We start from the raw sequence: 13,289 nt of genomic DNA on the forward strand, positions 1-13,289 counted from the left end.
AGGGGGTCGATTATGCACGCTAGGAAGCTTGTCACCATAGTATGCTTGTGTGAAGTTAGTAACCTCCTCTAGAACGAATGCCTCCGCCATGGAAGCCTCGATTTTGCATTTGTTTCTGCATTTCTTCCGAAGAACCTTTAGATATCTCTCGATTGGATAGCACCAACGGGCCTGCATGAGCCCCCCCATTCGTGCCTCATACGGGAGGTGCAGAATCAAATGCTGCATCGGGTTGAAGAAGCCGGGTGGAAAGATCATCTCCAACTTACAGAGCAACACAGGTGCTATTTTTTCCAATTCTGCAACCACGCTATGAGATAACTCCTTGGCACAAAGCTGGCGGAAGAAATAGCTCAACTCGGCTAGCGTCTTCCACACATGCTCAGGGACATAGCCTCGGAGCATCGCCGGAAGAAGACACTCAATCCATATGTGATAGTCATGACTCTTCAGGCCGTTGATTCGCAAGGTAGATAAGTTCACTCCCCTCCTCAGATTCGCTGCATACCCATCAGGAAACATTAATGTTTTGAACCATTCTAATACTTCTCTCTTTTGTTCCGGTTTCAATCTGTAATCGGCCTTAGGCCTTGTCCATTTCTTGCCGCTTCTAGGAGGTTGCATGTGTTGCTTTGGTCTATCACATATCGTTGCCAGGTCCAGTCTCACCTTTACATTATCCTTCGTCTTATCCTTAATGTCCATGATCGTTGCCCAAAGCGCCTCGGCAACATTCTTCTCGGTGTGCATTACATCAATATTGTGTGGAAGAAGAAGGTCGTTATAATAGGGGAGCATCATCAAGGGCGACTTATGAGTCCACATATGCTCCTCACCATATCCCACGAACCTACCATCTTTTTCATTGATCCGGAGAGCATCTATCTGATCATGAACCTCGACACCGGTCATCATCTGTGGTGCGGGGTCTATAACCATGACACCTTTAGTAAAGTTCTTGATGTCTTGTCTGAATGGATGCTCAGTAGGGAGGAATTGTCGATGTTTGTCGAACACGGAATATTTGCCGCCCTTCTGCAGCCAATTGAACTGTAGAGCTGCCTTGCACAAGGGGCATGGAAACTTCCCGTGAACACACCAAGCGCTGAATATCCCATATGCTAGGAAGTCATGCATGGAGTATTGATACCAAACATGCATGTTGAAGTTTGTCTTTGTAGCTCGATCGTATGTCCATACACCATGGTCCCAAGCATGGACCAGTTCATCGAACAAAGGCTCCATGAACACACCCATGCTATTCCCAGGGTGTTCTAGAATTATCAATGACAAGAACACATTCTGTCGTTGGAAGGAGACGCCAGGGGGGAGATTGAGAGGGATAACAAACACGGGCCAACAAGTATATGGGGCAGCCATCATTCCATAAGGATTGAACCCATCTGTTGCCAGTGCAACACGCACATTACGTGCTTCCCCACTTTTGTTACGATGAATGTTATCAAAGTGATGCCATGCTTCACCATCGGTTGGATGTACCATCTTCTCAGGACTGTATCTTTTTCCATTTTTGTGCCATATCATCTGTTTCGCGGACTCCTCTGTCATGAATAGCCATTGGATCCTCGGTATGAATGGAAGGTACCGTAGGATTTTCACGGGGTACGGACTCTGCCTCTTCTCATCATCACCAGAGTCTACCTCTAGATACCTAGAGGATTTACACTTTGGACAATACTTTGCATCCGCGTGTGCTTTTCTAAAGAGGACGCAACCCTTCGGACAAGCATGTATCTGCTCATACGACATCTTAAGTGCACGAAGGACCTTCTGTGATTCGTACATGTTCTGTGGCAGAAGGTGACCGGCTGGAAGGATGGAGCCAATAACTGTCAACATTTCATCAAAGTTCTCTCGACTGAGGTTGAACTGGGACTTTAAGGCCATTAAGCGTGAAATGCCATCAAGCTTTGAAATCTGTGTGTGGCCATGAAGGGGTTTCCCTACCGCAGACAACATGTCGTAATACGCCTTTGCGCTTGCCTCTGGCTCCTCCTCCTCCTGCTGCCTACGTCCGTCAACGAAGTGTGCTTCGTGAAAGTCATCTAACCAAGCTGCTACCCCGGCATCAGCATTGTAATCCTCAACACGTGGTCTCACCACCTCATCTCTCACACGATCGGCTTCACCGTGGTGGGTCCACTGGGTATAGTTTTTCGTAAATCCATGCCTAGCCAGATGTGAAGTCATCACCTCCTTTGTCTACCTCTTTCTGTTCTTACAGTTGATGCAGGGACAAAAAACGGCACGCGCTTCGGGAGCCTGGTCAAATACTTGCTTGATGAAAGCCTCGGTCTTGTCGACCCATTCTCTGGTAATCTCACGGGCGCTCCGGCGGCCCGAGTACATCCACTCACGGTCATCCATCCTCTAACATATATATCACCAAGTAATAATATAACCATGGGCTTGCATCTACACGTCGTTCCTACCATCTAATAGGTAAGGATAGGTCATAATCCCACCTGAGGATGCGTAGATGGTGTTAGTTCCCATGGTCTGGTCCTATCCGAAACAGAATTTCGGCAGCACCTCCCCGCTGTTCTCCAAATACACGTCCCGACAGGGAGATTGTGTATCCGGAGAACAACAGGAAGGTACTGTCGAAACTCTGTCTCGGATCGAAGCAGACCATGGAAACTAACACCATCTGCGCATCCTCGGGCTGTCCAAAAAACGTGGACAATTCGAAACAGATACGGTTATTGATATGCAAAGATCTGCATATTTCTAACCGTATCTCTTTCGAACGGGAGACACCTAACTGGGTTACGTGGAGATACATGACCAGGACAAAGAAAGAGTGGTTATACCTTAGGTGGCGGTGAAGTCAGGCTAGCGGGGCCGTGGCGGGTCGGTGCAGTGGCGAGGCGACGCGGTGCGGGCAGACCTGGGGACACCAGGGTACTCCGACTCGGCTCCTGCAAAAAGAAAGAAAGAAGCAAAATAACGTCAACTCAAAAATTCGGCAGCATCTCCCCTGAACGGTGAGGTTTCCAAACCTGAAAGAAAACCACGGCACGATGGCCGACAACCACATATATATCAAGGAACCACATGCAGCTTAATTATCAACTACTACTACTCTAACTACTACAACTACTACTACACTAACTACTACTACCACTACTAATACCACTACTGCAACTACTAACTACTACTAATACCACTACTAATACCACTACTAGGTCTGCAGATGCATGCATGGTACACTAGATCAATATAGGTTGATCCCTATGCGTACCTTGCACTTCATATAACATATGCATGCATGGTACACTCATCGCTCGCTCGCTCCCTCCCTCCCAGATTCAGAGACCCCTCTGCCTCCGCGAGCATGAAGGTGTAAATAGTGAGATTGCTTGCCAGAACTCAGTTTGAGTTCAGAATTGACAATGTCTCCTCCTGGTGGTTCTGGAAATGTACACCAGAACTTCTTTTACACATCCGCAGACCGCAGCATTTGGGTACAGCCCAGATTTGTCGATGAGGACATTCCCTGTCAATCCAAGACCAGGTGACAATCTAGTTCGCAGATTGTACAAACAGGGCAAGCAGCATCCGAAGCAACAAGCACCACATTTCTCACAACTTACAACCGCGGCCTGACGTGAATCCGCTCACGCTGTAGTCGGTCAAAGAGCTAGGCTGAAGCTCTGAAAAACTCCGGAGCTGATCGCAGGAACCAGGTGCAACCTGCAGCACTGGGACGGCACTAGATTTCTTTCTCTTTTTTTTTCCTTTTTGGGGGAACGACGGCACTAGATTTCAGTCAAAGCATGCATGGAACTATGGAAGTAGGGAGAGTAGATATGCATGCATGCAGCCGGTCAAAGCCACAAGATTTCAGCTAGGAAGAACTGCCAGTTGATTTTGCAAATTGTTTGTTTAGATATGGTGGCCGTGGCCGTGACCGTGACCCGGTGACTCAGCCAAGCTCCAGGTCCCCAGCCGGCCAGCCCTCAGGTCATGTGACGGCGAGCCAGCCGCCTGCCAGCAGCAAGGGGCCCGAGACTGCGGAAACGAAATGATGAAGCTGTGACTGCGGCCTGCGTCTGCGTCTGCGTGCGTGGTGCCCAACGCCGCCGCAGCGCAGGCAGATGGGAGATGGGGGATCATGGGAGGAGATGGCTGGCTGCCTGGCTGGCCCAAAAGGCAAAAGCTGCGTGCAGGGCGGGATGCACCACCTTTGGCTGTTTGTTTTCATCGTGTAATCTCCCGCTGGCCGCTGCTGGTGCTGGAGTCGCCGTCGCCCAGCCCCCAGCCCCCATCCCCCAGACGATTATTCTTATTCCCTTTACTTCGCCTCCTGTCATCATCGCCGACGCTCCCGCCCAGTAAAAAAGGCCACGGGCTAAACACCACCAAGTGCCCTTGCCCCACATTCCCACAACCACAGGGCATGCCTCTACCTGTGGCTGTGGAGTGTGGCATCGGCACTGGCAACTTGACATGGCAACGCACAGGCACACCAGCTTGCTCTCTGTGTCACTGTGTGTGCGTGTGTGTACCCTTCGTGGTGCGTGGCTGTACTGCACACATGCAGGGCTCGCAGGGACTGTGGCCTTTTACCTGCCACTGGGTCTCCTAGCACATAAAAGGAAACGTGAAAGCACGTACCGTGCTTACAGTACACCGCAATGGTATGGCGTGAGGGAGGGAGAGTGAGGGCCAGGGCCAGGGCCATGCCCACGCGACACGCACTGGCAGGCGCACAGCCACGGGCTGCAGTGCAGGCACACCATGGATCTCGTCTCCCTGGGTTCCACAGCTGCCTTGCCACCATCGAACGGACGGCTATGGCTTGGTCTCTTTGACTTGGTGCCTGCCGTGCCTTGGGAAATGCATGCCATGCGATGCGCCTGGGCTGCGGTGATTGCAGAGCGCTGAACGGCCGGTGCACGCCTCTGAGCTGAATGCGACCTGGACCGCCCAATTTCTCTCGCTTTTTCCTTAGTGCTGCGACTGTCATATATTGGGGGATTTGGAAGCCAGCCTAGATGCCTGCTAGTGCTAGTGCAATGGTTGGTCCCGAGACTAAACTAGCCTCCTAGATTTTGATGTTGAAATATTTGAAAAGGCTGTGTTCATGAAACTCATGCTGCATGGGAAATTAAAAACCAGGAAATTTTGGACGTGGACATGGTGAGCATGGCTGCAGAATATATGCCTTGATCACCTTCTCTAATTGCTATAATTTTGTTGAGACCACAGCTTATCTAAATCATGATATTTGGTTGTTTGCAGCAAGTAGCAATGGATGAAAGACAAGATCTACAAGCTGTAACTGGAAATGACAAAAGGAATATGTCAGAAGATACAGGTACGAGTGTTTGTGGTGAATATCAAATTAACTCAACTGGTACGGAGGATGTCAAGTCTACCAAAGGATTACTGAACCAAGAATGTTTGGACCAGAAAGAAGTGAGTGTGCCTGCAAAATTATTTTTTTGTTTGGTAACCTTATCTGATTCCTGAAATATGGTTGTTTGCAGCAACTAGCAAGGGAGGAAAGACACAATTTAGGAACAACAACTGAAAATAACAAAATGAATATGTTAGAAGATGCAGACGTTCTTGTCTGCGGGCAATATCAAAATGGTCTAACTCATACCAAGGTCAAGCCTACCAAAGGAATACAACTGTTTTGTTTGATTTGCCCTATCTTTTCTATTTTTATGCTCCCTGTGTCCCAAAGAGTATCGTAGTCTTCTAGATTTGTCCAAGAGTACTTGGCGCAACCCTCGATGAACTAGACGAACAAGAATCTGAACGAGGAGGTAGAATCCCTCCGTCGGCAACTCTAGGACGGGTTCAAAAATCAGTAATCAGTAATCTCAACTAACCGGTGGCCATGGGTCCTGACATACGAAGAACCTCAAACAGGATCCGATCGGATCGAATCGATCCATGGGCACGGGGAGTAGATCAAATGAACAACAGCGCTCAGCCACAAATCAATCGTCATAGCGGCAGTCGCTTAGGGAAAACGGAGGAGTGAGGAAGAGTACTGACTCGGTGCCCTTCTGGCGGAGGATGCAGAACTGCTTGGGGGAGAGGACGACACACCACTCCTCCTCGCTCCTCTGCTTGCGGGGGCGGGACGAATGACTGCGTCGTTGGCGTGCGGGGGCGAGACGCCGGCGGCCGTGCGTGGCGGGGCTGGGGCGGGCCGGCGGCCGCCGCCGGCGCGCGCGGGCGGACGTGGCGGGATGGGGCGGGCTGTCCGAGCTGCGGCGGCAGCGAGGCTCGGGCGGAGCGGCGGCGGCAGCGCCCGCGGCCGGGCGTGGCGGGCTGCGGCGGCGGCGGGGGTGCGGCCGAAACGGTTCACCTTGCGGGGCTGCGCCGAAACGGTTAAGTGGTGAAGCCACTTTGCCGAGAGCCAGATCTTGGAGGCTCTCGGCAAACCTTCCCCCTTTGCCGAGAGCCCCCAGATCCGGCTCTCGGTAAAGTTATTTTTTTTCAAATTTCGTTCGAATTTTTTAACTAGCTAACTGCACAAAAAAATATTAAAAAAAATAAAAATTATTATTTGCCGAGAGTAGCTCTCGGCAAACCGAACAAAAAATGATATTTCTAAAAAAAAATTAAATCTTTTCCGAGAGCAGCTCTCGGCAAACCTCTTCGCTGAGAATATCATTTGGGATATGTTCGTGGTCTCGGCAAACTGAACAATTAAATTTTTTAAGAATTTTTAAATCGTTGGGCGACATATGTTCGTGGTCTTCGATTCGTAAAATAAAAGGTGAAAAAAAACGTCAACAAGATGTTATTTGCCCTCAATAATGCATAAATAGCATGAATATCATTTTCTACTTAATTTTTCCCGTGTTTAAATCAATCGCTGTTCAAATTTTAATCAATTAAAAAAACTCCTTGAAATGCAATTAATTAATTATATATAGAAATAATTACAAAAATACACAAAATTTAAATATTGAGTACAACCTGTAGTATGTCTATAGAGAAAAAAGTTTGGAGCATATGAAAGAAAAAATAATTTAATTGGAGAGAGTTAGGAGAAGAGAAACACATGCACATGAAATATAGAAACCACATTTGCCGGCAGCCTGGGAGGGGCTCTCGGCAAATATTTGCCGAGAGCGGCGCTCGGCAAAGAGTTTTGCCGAGAGCAGTAACGGAGGGGCTCTCGGCAAAGCGGTGACGCCGTCAGGGCAGGTCACTGCTATGGGCCCGCGGCAATGTTTTGCCGAGAGCCTGATTTTGCCGAGAGCGCGGCCTACGGCAAAGGACCGTTTTGCCGACGGGCATTTTTTGCCGAGCGCGGCTCTCGGCAAAACGGCCCACTTCGCTGAGAGCTGTTGCTTGCCGAGATGCAGGCCCACGGCAATCCTGTCACTTGCCGACGGCCGGTGTTTGCCGAGAGCCGCGCTCGGCAAACGTTTTCTTTGCCGAGAGCCCGCGTTTTTGCTCTCGGCAAAAATCTCGGATCTCGGCAAAGGACGTTTTTCCGGTAGTGCCAGACTAAAACTACCGACATGTATTGGAGTTGAAATCGAATCAGCCGTGATCTAAAGGTCAGACCTTCTATACCTGCCCGAATCATGAGTCAATGTTTGTTGATGTGATGTTGGCTTGAGCAATATGTAGAAGAATGGAACTGGTTGCCCATTTTTTCAATGGTATCCAGTATATGAAGACTTATGCTGAAAAGACAGTTGCAAAGGAGGATGCTTGGGAATGGAAATGAATAACACATGGTGGACAGTGATGGCATTGTTGAGAGGACTGTGATTGGCAATGAAGCTAATGGACACATTGACAACAATGAGAAGCTGAAGAAGCAGGCAAATGTAGATGCGATAGCTGTGTAGGATAACCTTAGAACTTTGATCAGTATAGCATATGATATAGCAGGGTGTTGAGATGCATTATTTGTGTGTGTTTGATAGGTGTAGGTGTGCTTCTATTGATGGTGTCTATTGAGATCAACAAGTGAACTATGGTGCTGATCTGTACATTAAATGGTCCATGTAAAATCTAGCGATTGAATTGAAATGATGTGTTTGGAGCAATGTCAATGTTATTGTCATGTTTACCATTGCTACACATGCTTATTCATTCTGGATTGAGCTTTCACAACTGGAACGAGGTTCTTTGCTGAGGGCCGGATACGCTCGGCAAAGAAGCCTTTGCCCTCAAGCTTGAGCCAATACATGAATGCCAAATTCATCCAAGATTGAGCCAATACATGTAAGATGGGAATTTGAAACTGCTGGAATGCCAATTCATGTTGATGCATATCACCAACATAGTTTGCTTCTGGTCCTAGACAGTTTGCTTTTGTATGGAGTAATGTTCCAATCCTTCTGCACTAGTTTTCTAAAACTGCTAACTGTCATCTTGGTATCAGCTCTGACTACCACCCTGTATTTGCCAGCCAGCCAAGTTGATGTGCATCTCTCCAAATATTCCACTCCCTCTGGCAATTGTGTTGCCCAACATAGGTCTTCACAAGGAAACACTTTACTCTATTGTCAAAAGATGCATATAAGTTGCATGGGCAGCCCTGTGAATAATGACTGCTCAATCTTCTCTTGTCATTCCTTGGCATCTTTATATCAACGCTGTGTTTAAGACTATACTCAGTAACTGCCTTCCTTAGAAGCTCAACTATTGCAAATGTCTAGCCTATTCTGAATGATGGATTGCCCAAATCCTCTTCCCTAAGGCCTTGAACCTCTTCTTGTTTGGCTCTTCAACATCTGAATCTGGCAACTGAAGCCCTTCATCATATGTTGACAGGTCTTCATCATCGGCCATTTCTTCATGCTGAAACTTTTGTCCCTTTAGCCTATTGCCTGTTGCTTTCTTGCACTTGTACATTCTCATGCCCCTACTAGCTCCGTCGTCCAATACATCCACATCAATATTGTCAACAAATAGGTCATCATCCACATCATCTATCTCATAATTAGTATCAATAAAGTCCGAATCTTCTTCATCACTACCCTCAATGACAACACTGGTCTTCTGACACCATGCTTCCTCTCTATAGGTCTGTCGTCACCTTTCTTTGAAATTGCTTGCTTACTTTCGTGCGTCGCCGGTGCGCTGACCATGCATGGCCGTCGTCCTGACTATATATATCGCCATGCCATCTGTCAGGCACTGCGTGCACCCTCGGGTACCACAGATGGCAGTGGTCTGCTATGCGGAGAGTGCGGCGAGCATATACCCCTACGAGATGATAGCCAAGTGGGTGGCGCACCAGCTCGACGGCGACGTGCGCCTGCCCAGCGTCGTGGCCATGGAGGAGAGTGTGGCGGAGTGGGAGTGGGAGTGGTGGGGGCGGGGGGCCAAGCGCCGCAGCGGCGCTTTCTTCGTCAAGTCATGCATTGCCGCTGTCACAACGTGGTACAGCGATCAGCTGTGCCGGGACATGGGGCGCAATCCCAGGAGGAAGCGGAGAGGGGTCCTCGCCGAATGGCTGCAGCTATACAGGCCCACGGACTATGCTGGCATCCAGTGATCCAGTGAACTGAGGTGAGCCGGCCTGCACTACTGGGAATCCATCCTTTGCCGAGGGCTTCTGGGTTTGCCGAGGGCTGGATCTCGGGCACTCGGCAAAGGCTCTCTTTGCCGAGGGCCAGCCCCAGGAGCCCTCGGCAAAGATCGGCCCTCGGCAAAGAGGCCTTTGCCGAGGGCTAGGCCCTCGGCAAAGAAAAGGCCCTCGGCAAAATAAATCTTTGCCGAGGGCCTAGCCCTCGGCAAATTGGCCCTCGGCAAATATGGTCGGATGGGTCACGGCGGCCACTGGCGTCAGTCTTTGCCGAGTGCCCGCCGTCAGGCACTCGGCAAAGATTTTTTATTTTTTTTAAAAAAAATTTCTTTGCCGAGGGCCATTAGCTAAGCCCTCGGCAAAGATCCCCTTTGCCGAGGGCCAGTTTAAGCCCTCGGCAAAGATTTTTTAATTTTTTTTAATTTTCTTTGCCGAGGGCCATTGGCCAGGCCCTCGGCAAAGATTTTTTTTTTGTTTTTTGAACCCAGTTTTTTTGTGGTGCTATAATACATTATTGAAAACTCAATTTTAAAATTTAGGCTAATTTTGACTTTTTTTTTTATATATTTCCCTACTTTATTTCTTTTCGTTGATTTTTTTCGAATATTTCAAATTTGAACTGCAGTTGGATGGAATAATGCAATTTAGTGATTCAAAAAATGTTATTCATGGTATTTGGTGTATGTTGAGTCCCTATCCATGAACTCGTATCAAATTTCGGGCATCTTCTTCACGTAACATGACGAGGAACTTGTCGGAAAAGTATTTTTAAATTATATAAAATCCATACGAAGTCCGAAAATCACGAAACTTATCGATGTGTCATGTTATCGCATGTGTAGGCTGTGGTAAAAAATTGAGAAGGTTTCGAGCAAGTTGTGACGTCGGATGCCAAAAACCCAGACATCTGCACATCTGATCTTATTGTGTCAAAACAGGTGGTAATGCTTCGGATCACGCCTAGAGCAGTTGTCTCCTTCTGTGGGAGGCAAGTAGTGTAGCGGTGGTTGCTACAAGCTTTAACTTGCTTTTTATTCCACCTCCACCTTAAATTTCAGAATGATAACTTATCAAATATGATCCGTTCCAATATAAATTTGTGACCATCTTACTTTTGTTATTACATATGCCTTGCTCTTTATTTATAACTTGGTAATGGCTCTTGTTGGCATAACTAGGATGATGCTTAAGTTGTCAAATAAGGAGAGACATTTATGGTATAAGCGGTGTATACTCTCTTTGTAGAATTATTCTTGGCATTGCATCACAAGGCATGGCATTTGCATCGCATTTGCATTTTTGGGTGCTAATGGTTTTCTTTTATATGACTTTAATTGACAATGGTGGTGAAAAGTGAATCCTCTCCAAGGTTTGGCGATGAATTGGTTTTATTTATGTATCAGGGTGTTGGAGTTGTCATTGTGATTAATTTTTCCATTGAGGAGCTTTAATTGCTGGTATTAGTTAAAGCATGGTCTAATGAGCTTGTGGATTAAATCGCTTGCGCAGGTACGCGCTGGATGTGAACGCAGAGAGGGCGGACGACGTGGTCACCCACCAGCGGCTGCTCGAGGAGGCGCGCGATCCGGAACGCCGGCCCGCCTTGTCCGTGCGCGTCGTGCAGGTCAGAAATCCAGTAATCCATCCATCCACCCATTGGAATTGGATCCACTGTAATCGCATGGTTGCATGTTGCACACGCGTCGATTTTGATTTGCGCTTCGTTCAGAAATGTGTGCATCGTTTCCTGACCAAGTACCTCTCTGTGTTCGATAATGCCAAAGTCTAAGATTGTGAAAAGATGCTTTTTATGATGTTATTATCCTTTTGTTCCAGGAGTTCACACACCTTTGCGACATGAGTGATGATACTGATCACAGTGTACATCTCATTTCCAGGTAAACAATTTCCTCCTATGCGATGCTGGATTTTCGGTTTTTTCTTTCCTTATTTGTTTAGCATTTCAGGATGTATAATATGAATAAAATCACCCTTCTGGACCCCAATAGACTGTTTCTGATATTTCGGAGTTGCAGTTTTATAAATGGCTAACATGGCTAAATTGTGGTGGTATTTACCTTTCGAAGAATGCATTTTTTTCCTTTATTAAAAAAAAAAATGAGAGCAGTAGACAGTAAGCTCTAATGCTTTGCTGCGAATCGGCTCCATATATGTCTTGACGTGCCTTTTCTTTAAAAACACTGATCTTAATATGTGGATATATACTATTTTCCTTGAATACAAGAAAATCCACACTTTCTTAAGTTTGATATATATATAAATCTTGGTTAGGGGTGGAAGCATCTCCAAAAAGGCCGATACTTGCCGTAGCTAGCATCTTTAAGCTTTTTGTTTCATTCTGGTTTGATGACATTGCATGAAACTGATAGATTATCATATGTGGAGGCCTTCACTTTTCCCGAGTACATAAAACTTAAGCTCATATTTAGGGACATATAGAGCCTGTTGATATGCAAACAATTTGAGAAGTTATATTCTCTGTTAACTCATTGTTCTCTCTGTTCTGAATCTTGCAGGCCAATGCATGAGATAACTTTTGCAACTATTGATAAGCCAAAGCTCCTTAGTCAGGTAGTCACACTTCTTTTTCCTTGGAGTGTGGAAATTCTTTGACACGGCTACTCACAGAATTAGCCCTGGCATAGTTAATAGAGCTAACTAAATTCAGTAAATTAAGAAGCCAGCATACATAATGAATGAAAAAATAGTTTTAACAAAGAACTTGGTAATAGTAGGAAGAAACTAACAAAATACATTAAAGCCATTTCCAGAGTAAACTTATGTTGTGAACTGGCAACTACTTGCCACCTGACACTCTGTCGTCTATGCATTATTTTACAGCTGACCTGTTTGCTTGCCGAGCTCGGTCTTGACATCCAAGAAGCACATGCATTTTCAACAATTGATGACTACTCATTGGATGTATTTGTCGTCACTGGATGGCATCTTGAGGTACATAGTTGAGGTACTCATTGTCGTCATTGGATGTATTTGTCGTCACTGGATGGCATCTTGAGGACTAGTGCTAGGTGATGTGGTTGGACTTTATTGTAATATTTGTGGTTTATGGTTCTGACTTGTGCTTGGATTTTATGAACTTATCGTAATAAACATGTGAATGATGATGAACATGTGACTTGTCGTTGTAATATATTGTGAGAAAATGGGTTCTGTGTGATATATATATGTGATGGTTGATATATATATGTATATATATGAAATGCTTGTGTCGATGGAATGCAAAAAACAAAACAAAAAATTAAATTTCTGCCTCTTTGACGAGGGCAATGACCAAGGCCCTCGGCAAAGAAGGGTCCTTTGCCGAGGGCCGTCCCATTGCCCTTGGCAAAGATTCATTGGAAAAATTCTGGAACATTTCTTTGCCGAGGGCCATGGTTGGAGGCCCTCGACAAAGACTTATTTTAAAAAAAAATTAAAATTTCTTTGCCGAGGGCCTACGGGGAAGCCCTCGGCAAAGATTTTTCAAAAAAAAAAGAATAATTCTTTGCCGAGGGCCGTCCCATTGCCCTCGGCAAAGATTTTTTGGAAAAATTCTGCAACATTTCTTTGCCGAGGGCCATGGTTGGAGGCCCTCGGCAAAGATTTTTCAAAAAAAAAAGAATAATTCTTTGCCGAGGGCCCCCGGAGACGGCCCTCGGCAAAGACTCCGTCCCAGGCGCCGGTGCCGTGACGGCTGCTTTTCTTTGCCGAGTGCCGGTTCAGC

At 46.7% G+C, this 13,289-nt stretch overlaps 1 protein-coding gene across 2 annotated transcripts; it reads left to right on the forward strand.

The window, feature by feature from the left end:
- The first annotated feature begins 10,487 nt into the window (after positions 1 to 10,487).
- On the forward strand, positions 10,488 to 12,745 carry LOC136473332 (serine/threonine-protein kinase STY46-like). 2 transcript variants are annotated; one of them, XM_066470991.1, is made up of 5 exons: positions 10,488 to 10,532; positions 11,054 to 11,168; positions 11,381 to 11,442; positions 12,082 to 12,136; positions 12,407 to 12,745. In XM_066470991.1, the coding sequence occupies exons 1-5, from the start codon at positions 10,489 to 10,491 to the stop codon at positions 12,527 to 12,529; spliced, it is 399 nt and encodes a 132-aa protein (XP_066327088.1). In that variant the 5' UTR covers position 10,488; the 3' UTR covers positions 12,530 to 12,745. The 2 variants fall into 2 exon arrangements, with proteins under 2 accessions (XP_066327088.1, XP_066327089.1); XM_066470992.1 differs by lacking the exon at positions 10,488 to 10,532 and adding an exon at positions 10,564 to 10,913.
- Positions 12,746 to 13,289: the final 544 nt, after the last annotated feature.

Source organism: Miscanthus floridulus, chromosome 8 (assembly GCF_019320115.1).
Source record: "Miscanthus floridulus cultivar M001 chromosome 8, ASM1932011v1, whole genome shotgun sequence".
In the NCBI taxonomy this organism is placed as follows: domain Eukaryota; kingdom Viridiplantae; phylum Streptophyta; class Magnoliopsida; order Poales; family Poaceae; genus Miscanthus; species Miscanthus floridulus.

What these genes read in the sequence shown, in the direction of transcription:
- LOC136473332 (XM_066470991.1), top strand. Translation starts at nt 10,489, where the DNA reads ATGCTTCGGATCACGCCTAGAGCAGTTGTCTCCTTCTGTGGGAG. An exon ending in GTTGTCTCCTTCTGTGGGAG is followed by an intron (nt 10,533 to 11,053) that starts GCAAGTAGTGTA and finishes TCGCTTGCGCAG; the next exon opens with GTACGCGCTGGATGTGAACG. An exon ending in AGTGTACATCTCATTTCCAG is followed by an intron (nt 11,443 to 12,081) that starts GTAAACAATTTC and finishes TGAATCTTGCAG; the next exon opens with GCCAATGCATGAGATAACTT.